Source organism: Octodon degus, unplaced genomic scaffold, assembly GCF_000260255.1.
Source record: "Octodon degus isolate 3935 unplaced genomic scaffold, OctDeg1.0 scaffold00131, whole genome shotgun sequence".
Lineage (NCBI taxonomy): Eukaryota > Metazoa > Chordata > Mammalia > Rodentia > Octodontidae > Octodon > Octodon degus.
This window is the reverse complement of record NW_004524707.1, coordinates 6692095-6700363: the sequence shown is the minus strand read 5'-3', so window position 1 is coordinate 6700363 and position 8269 is coordinate 6692095. Positions and strand designations below refer to the sequence as shown.

General features: G+C 39.9%; 1 protein-coding gene across 1 annotated transcript in view; it reads left to right on the top strand.

Annotated features, from left to right (window-relative positions):
- Nucleotides 1-8269, top strand: part of Kcnh1 (potassium voltage-gated channel subfamily H member 1) — a 468268-nt gene that overhangs the window by 25721 nt on the left and 434278 nt on the right. Inside the window, exon 2 of the mRNA XM_004641166.2 lies at nucleotides 5553-5676. Within this exon, the coding sequence (XP_004641223.1) occupies nucleotides 5553-5676 (124 nt within the window). The remainder of the gene's footprint in view (nucleotides 1-5552; nucleotides 5677-8269) is intronic.

Here is an 8269-nt window from a genome sequence, read left to right as displayed (position 1 = left end):
CCTTAGCACGTACTGAAGTTCAGGTGCAGATCTACAAAGTCTGGATTTATCCAGCTGTGCCTGACTTGGGTCTGGCTGCTGTGCTCAGCTCCTTCCTTCTGCTACCCTTGAGGGTGAGCCTGTTTTGCCTCTGTGGCAAGATATTCTACTCCTTGACTAGCTGGGTGGTTCTATCCTCTACCCTCTTTGTAGGGATTGCAGCTGCAAGGTTACACCCCAGGCCTATATGCCAGGCCTGAGCTGAGCCTGGAGGGGAAAAGGTGGAGTAGGGGGGAGAGGCAGCTCTCCCACACACTCACTGGACCTCGGCTAGGACTGGGTCTGGGGGTTCCTGGAAAGCGGCAGAAATTCCTACTTGCGGGCGGGGTGGGGGATGTGCTGCGGAGTGGTGGGCGGTGTTCCAAGGGGGTGGGAAGAGGTCTCACCCACGCTGTGCCAGGGTTGGAACCCGGAGTTGGTCCTCCCGGCGCAGGATAGCTGGAAGCTCTCCCACACACTCACCGGACCTGGGCTAGGACTGGTTCTGGGGATTCCCGGAACGCCCCTACTTCTGTTTTGAAACTGTCTCATTACTATTTGTTTCTCAATAAAATTAATTAAAAAAAATATATATATATACAAAGTTAAGATAGATATATAGCTACTTTCCCTTAGTTGAATGAAAAGAAAGATTTGTAGTAATAGTGCTAAGACAAGATATCATATCTGCATCTTGTACTATGAGTAACTATTACAAAGACAACAATATGCAAAGTATTAATTATTGTAACTGTAACTGTCCTATTAACCTCTTTTGAAACTGTCTCATTGTTATTTCTTTCTCAATAAATTTAATATTAAAAAGTAAAGTTGTTTTGCTTAGGGATTTGGACACAGAGGTGAAAAATTTACTTATAGCAATTATTCACTTATGTGAATAGTCACATATTCAAAACCTGGAGTCTTGAATATGCTAGATGTGAAAGAATGGCACCCTCTACCTGCTTTTTTTTGTTTTTGTTTTTTTCTTTTGTATTTTATGGCAGGTCTACTAGATTGGACTTGTAGTGATCCTCTTGTGTACAGCCTCCCAACAGCTGAGATTATAGGCATACACCATCATGCCCAGTCTCAATTGCTGTCTCAGTGCACCCCAGGGGTGAGGGTGGCATGGCAGGCTTGGGGATAGAACCCCAGCCCCTTTGCCTGCCTCCAGGCACTTTAATCTGCTGAGCTATTTGGCTGGTCCTCTGACTTTTTTAAAAAATAATTTTATTGAGAAACAAATAGCAATGAGACAGTTTCAAAACCAATTACTAGCACAGTTTCAATAATTAATACATTGCATATTGTTGTCTTAGTGGTTATTTATTGTAAAAGATGAAGATATGATATCCTGTTCACAAACATTATTAGAACAAATCTAGAACAAATCATTCTATTCATTGAAATGAGAACACAGCTGTATATCTATCCTATTTTGAATATAGATATACAAAATGATTGCTCATTTGTATCCCCCTTTTTTGTTAAGTTTTGCCAGAGAAGGGTATTCCCTCATCATTTAAATATTGTAGGAGCGTGAATTCAGCAAAATATTCCAATGTAGTGCAGTAGTCCATAATAGTAGTGGGTTTTCCGTAAGACTGGCAATGTCAGAAGTTGTTGACTTGAGCCTTTTACAACTCAGCTTACTAATATGGCATTACTTTTTATACCTCATTTTTATACTTTTCTGCTAGATGGTTAAGACCAAGATAAAGCAAGATCTATATAACAAGAAATGTAACTTTTGTACCTGGTAAGGTCAGTCAAATTCCCTTAGGATTTATCATGAAACCCTGTACCGCAGTTTGTAGATCCTTTGTCAGTGTCAGCCATGTGGATGAGTCACGGCCATTGCTTGACCCATTTGCTCTCTGTGAAAGCCTGAGAGAATGTTTTCTCTCCTTGTGACTCTCCTTAGGCACACTCTATATCATTGATCACTTTCCTCTGTGACCCCATAATCTTCTTGATCAGAAAATTTGGGACAAACAGAATTATAGGTTCTTCTATGTCCTGAGTCTTCACCAAACTTGAAAGGCTAGGGCCAAAATGTTGGCAGTCCTTGTAGCCCTTCTTTTTCTCTAACTTTTGGTCTGTAAACTTAAGTTGTTAACCCTCCAGAAGAGAATCTTATTATTATTACCCTACACCATAGGCTGTAGAACTTAACTTCATTATCTGTCTGAATATCAAACATCTAAGTCATAACATGGAACAGGTATTTTCCATCAAGTGTTGAGATGTTAAACTTTAAGTCCCTAAAGAATATGAAGAAAAAAAATAAAAAATTAAAAAATTAAAAAATGGGAATAAACAGTTACATATTTTTACACAGAAATTTAGAAATCTAACCATATACAGCATTGTAGCAGGACAGTCCTGTGACTTTTTTTTCTTGTCCCTTGTTTTTCATTTATACCCCCCTTTTTTAAAAAAACAAACAAACAAACATCTACTTGAGAGACAGCATGGCAGTAATTGGTATGTCATGACAAACAGAACTTATTTAGAAGACCAGAATGACAGGCATTCCCAGCATGACCCTACCATTACCCATTGCTATCTTTGCTGCAGGTTTGCTCTCTAGAATTTATAAAGAACTAAAAAACATTAGAGCCCCAAAATTTAAAGACCCAATCCAGAAATGGGCATCTGAGGTGAGCATACTTCTCACCAGGCATAATTAAAGAAGTGAATAAATTTATGAAAAAATGCTCCACATCACTAGTCATTCATAAAATGCAAATTAAAACAACACTGAGATACCATCTCACCCTAGAAAGAATGGCTATCATAAAGAAATCAACCAACAATAAATGTTGGAGAAGCCGTGGGGCAAAAAGGAACCCTTCTCCACTGCTGGTGGAAATGTAGACTGATGCAACCATTATGGAAATCAGAGTGGAGAATCCTTAAAAACTAGGACTCAAAATCTCATTCAAACCAGCTATCTCCCTACTGGGAATTTTCCCAGAGGATCTGAACACATCGTATCATAGTGATATATGTGTACCTATGTTTATAGCAGCACAATTTGTGATAGCCAAATCTTGGAAACAACCAAGATGCCTGTCACCTGAGGAATGGATGAAAAAGGGTGGTATTTGTATACAATGGAGTATTACTCAGCTATAAAGAATGATAAACTCGAAGCCTTTATATTTAAGTGGATGCCACTTGAAGATATACTCATAAGTGAAATAAACCAGACCCACATGTGTAAATCTCGTGTAGTCTTTCTAGTATAAGAAATCAAAAGAAGAAATACAAATAGAAAGTTATAACACAGTGAAAAAGAAAGCGAGAACTTGAGGATTAGATAATGAAGAGAGGGCAAGGAAAAAAGCTAGGACACATGACAGGGGCAAAACCATACATCTATGAGCACCAGATGGATAAGGCAATGATCCTGAGAATCTTCAGCATGTTTTTGAAACTAGCAGTGAATTGGTAGGATTCTCACCCTAACTATATATGCTGATACCTGTAAACTAAGCAACTGCACTGATGATGGTTTGTTTTTGATGGTTAGTTTTATGTGAACTTGATTTCTCAAGGGTTTCTTAGATACTGAGTGTGTTTAGATGAGGGTATTCATTGTTCCATAAGAATATTAGGGTTATTTTTATATTTCTGTGAAAAATGTCACTGGAGTTTTGATAGGACTTGTATCATTTTGGGTAGCACGAACATTTTAACAACATTAAATCTTCCAGTCCACGAATGCAAGCTAACTTTTAAGCACTGGGTTACTTTCCTAATTAAGTTTTACTTTGTTTCAAGTTACATTTCCATTTACTGAGTGTAGGAATAGTCCACAACCAGAAAGCCATTTACCTTTGGATGTGGAGCTCTGTTTGTCCACAGGTAGGCTACATGTTATGTGTTGCTCTGCCTTGGTTTGTGCTGGGGCCTCTTCCTGCAGGACTGCTGTCCTCCCCTCCCATCTTGAGCTCACCAAAGGAGGGATCATACTTTTATTTCTATCTGTTGCTTTTGAGTTATCTGTGCCATGGAAAATGTTTAAGGGACCCTTGCTCATCCTTGTAGACTAGAATAAGCTGTGTTGTTGCCCTTGCTAACACACAGCCCCCATCACTTTCTCACCTATTTGTCCAATTAGTTGTATATGTGTTTGTTTGTGTTAATAGATGCTGTGAGTGCCGGGACTGTCTGACCACTGGGGATATCATCAGGGTCTTCTGGGGCACTCAGAAAGCATTTAAATATGGATGGGGGAGGTAAACGGAAAGGCGGTTGTAGATTTTCATTAAAAGTGTATTTATAAAAATAGTAGGCTTATAGATTCTCTTCTTGAAATTTTTATGTTCTCTTTAAATAGATAAAACTATTCTTAAGCATAGATGAGTATATTTAGCTACTCTTCCTTTCTCTGTAAGGGCTTGGTGCACTAAGACCTGCGGCTGCTCACTCTTTGTAAGTGGTGAAGAAGTCTGCTGTCTTCAGGGGCTTTTGTGAGGCGTGTAATCTAATCATTTTCTCAAACCTACCAAATCAAGAAGTACCCTGGTCCATAAAGGGTGGATGAGCCTGTCTGACCCAGACAGGCACCTCTCCCTCAGAAATAAAGGGATGGTTACTCGTATTGTGCAGAAATTACAAATTCTGTCCCAGATCAAAGTTGATTTCCCAGTCGGCAAAGAACACTGATTCTACACAGTGTAAACTTTCTCCCCACCCTCCCCCACCATGACTGTATTTAACTTCCAAACATTATTTGCTTAAATTCTTGAAAAGAAAACAGGATGGTTGATTCCCTAAACACAAAAAGTGCCGAATACTTCTGAACTCCAAAAATGTCAGACGTAATGAGAATATGCTAAGGCAGCCAACCACGTCTGGCCCACTTCACTGCATTCTGCATGGGTGATTGGCTGGCACTTGGTAAAGAGCACAAATGTGCAGCTCTCTGGCCTCCTAAGAAGGCTCTGTGGTGTGGGTACCTCTATTACTCTCTACAGAGACAAGAGGGTTTTGGTGCTCTTCCGCATAGAGGAGAGGTTTCCCTACAGAGTGATTGCTCTCTGAGGCCTCTTCTCTGCCTCAGGAAGACTTTCTCCTAGAATGGGCAAATGTTAAACAGGATTAATAAAGCCATCGTGTATCTTTTGGCCACAGGACTGACAAGGCTAAGATACTGGACAATGCCCAAAAGAAATTATTTTTGGTTTTCGTCCACTAGAATGAAAAAATTAGGTAGGACTTAACTATGTCTCATAGGAATCTAGTGAATTTCTGCAGGATTTATTGGCTGGTGAATTGGTAAATCATACCCCTTTACCCCCTTTACTACCTTGTTCTTGGATTATAGTTACCCTAGTTAGTATTTGTATTCAAAATATTCAGTTCTAAAGCACTGACCATTTGTATTCCTCACAGGTTCACAGGGCCATATTTCTGTTCAAGAAACTTTGTTTTAAAGGGAAGTAGGAATGGCTGGATTGATGGACATTATTCATGTCGTATTGAATCTCATGTGCCCTTCCCCTTCTTTTTTTGAACAGATACTAACTTTGTGCTGGGGAATGCCCAGATAGTGGACTGGCCTATCGTGTACAGCAATGATGGATTTTGCAAACTGTCTGGCTATCACAGGGCAGAAGTGATGCAGAAAAGCAGTACCTGCAGGTATTTATGTCTGGGGTGTTGTGGGGCACAGTCTATCACGGTGTCTTCTGGAAAAATAAAATGGCTTACTCTAGCTTACCTCATGTAGTATTTTTTCAGGAATTTTCTTTTTTTATGTATGTGGTACAGAGTCTCATTATGCAGCTCAGACTCATAGTGATCCTCCTGTTTTCAGCCTCCCCAGAACTGGGATTACAGGCCTGTGCCACCATACTTGGTCAGTGATCCCATTCAGCATGTCTGGGGGCTGGATGGCATGTGGTGCCAAGGATTGAATCCTGGTCCCTGAGCTTGCCTAAGCAGATGCTTAGTCCACTGAGCTATCTCTCTGGCTCAGGAATTTTCATTGCAGTATCTTTCCTAGTTTATGCAAATCCCTCAACTGGCAAATTTGCAGTGAATAAAGTGATGGTAAGGGCATGCAGAAGAACTCAGAAAAACTGTTTTATCTATAAAATGTGAACTCAGAAGTTTATAGTCAGATTGAATTAAATGTGAAAAAGAATAAAATAAAATGAAAATGAAATTTAGATAATTATTTTAAACCTGATTAACATTATAGAGAAAAGTGCTATAATGTTAGAGACAAGAACCTCATTAGAACCTTTCCTCAGCTAAAAAGAGAAGAGAACCAATATTTAAAGTAATATAATTGTACTGTTATCTCGCTGGCTGTGTGTCTCTGTCTCTCTGTCTCTGACCTCTTAGCAAATTGTGCTAACAGCACAGTTTGTATATTTGACAGTGCTGCTAGGGAAGCAATACCCTTGGGCCTGAGCACTAGAAAAGCTCTTTCAAAGCATCTTTAAGGTGTTGAACTGCGCACGCACTGGGAACCTGCCAGATATCCCTGTGCAGAGGCCCAGCAAGGACGTGGCTCATCACAGCCTCGTTCTCAGGTGTTTTATCTCTGGTGGCATTTTGCATGAAGGGAAACCATTTTCCCTACTCACCAAATCAAGAAATAAAGTCCTCCATGAAGGGTAAGGAAGCCTGGGTAAGCAGGCATATTCTATTTTTGGAAGTTACATTTTCATATATTGAATCAGCCAAATAAATTTAGTTCTTGAAATGTTAAGAAATTATTTTAATAGTCCTTAATTTTAGATCATAAAGACTGAGAAATGGAAAATTTAAGATTCTCCTCCTTCCCTGCACAAAGGTTGAGAAATTATGGCTCCTAATATGATAGAATTCTCTTACATGGTTTGTGTTGTTTTCCTCATGAGAGTCGGCGCATCTGTGTATCTCCTTCTGAGTTTCTGTCTGTATTCACTCCATGCAGTGAACAAATCAAGACAGCTACCTTTTACTATGACATGAACAGCTTCTCTCCTTTTCTTTCTGTTTATTGGATGCAATCACTTTCAGGAAATCAGATACCTTGTTAATTTAGCCAGTTTTACACACAATTCTAAGTAGCTTATTTAATTGCATATTCCTCTTCTCTAGGAATGAATATACTTCCCTGCTCACTATATAGTTCAGGAGCCTCTTACTTACTGCATGCATTCTGAATATTTACATCTCCTAGTTTCATGAAAAATTTCAAGAGATTAATGAAAACTGAGTACAGTTATGGCACTTATTGGTGTCGACTTCGCTTTGCAAGGGCCTGTATTACCTTGAAAAGGAAATTGCTAGCATATATACTGTCACTTCACTTATATGGAGGCCACTTATCTAGAAAATTAACTCAGAGGAGGAGAAGGCAAGCTCTTGCTCTTAGGCAGGAATAATTTTTGTCTTGATCTGTTCTTCCTTTTGAAGATATTTGAGCAGACTCACTTTTCTGTTCTCCTGGAGTACAGGGCAGGAGATGACTCAGCGGCAGGTCCCTCACGAGGTGCACACACAAGGCTACAGTTGTACCTCACTCAGCTGGGAAAGGACATAAAATAAAACAATGGCACAAAACTACTAAAATCAACAGCTAGAGTTCTTTTCTTCTGGGATGTTGAAGCTTGGAAGCTGACAGTCCAAGACTGGTCTAGTACGAAGCTAAGTACAGTGATTGATTTGGTAGTTCAGGTTTGGGTCAGGAATTGCACTTGATAATCTTAGAGGTTCTTTGAAGTTCTGAAATTCTAATTCTGTTGTACAGGTTGTCAAGAGAAAGTCAGGTTATGTTCAGTATGTGCAGTTTTAGAAGCTATGAAGTTATTGTGTAAGAAGCCTTGTCACTCCTTCTACGTGACCTAGGCCTCAGTGCCTGGAGGGCTCAGATGGGCAGAAGAAGGCTTGCTGGACACACAGGCAGCTTCCACAGAGAATTGACCCTTTGCCCACTGGGCAGTGGCTTTTCCTGTCTTGTGCCTTGTTCATATCCCAAGCTGTGGTTCATTCTGCGTGGTTGGGGGTATACGCTGTTCCTAAAGTGACACATCTTGATCTTCAGGATATATTCAGTGTGGTGCCTATGAAGATGGTCAGTCTTGCCTCTGGTGCGAACTGGGGTTAACAGACAGAGCTCCAAGTATTCTGCAATCATGTCTAGGTTCTCTTTCTTTCTTCTTCTTCTTCTTCTTCTTCTTCTTCTTCTTCTTCTTCTTCTTCTTCTTCTTCTTCTTCTTCTTCTTCTTCTTCTTCTTCT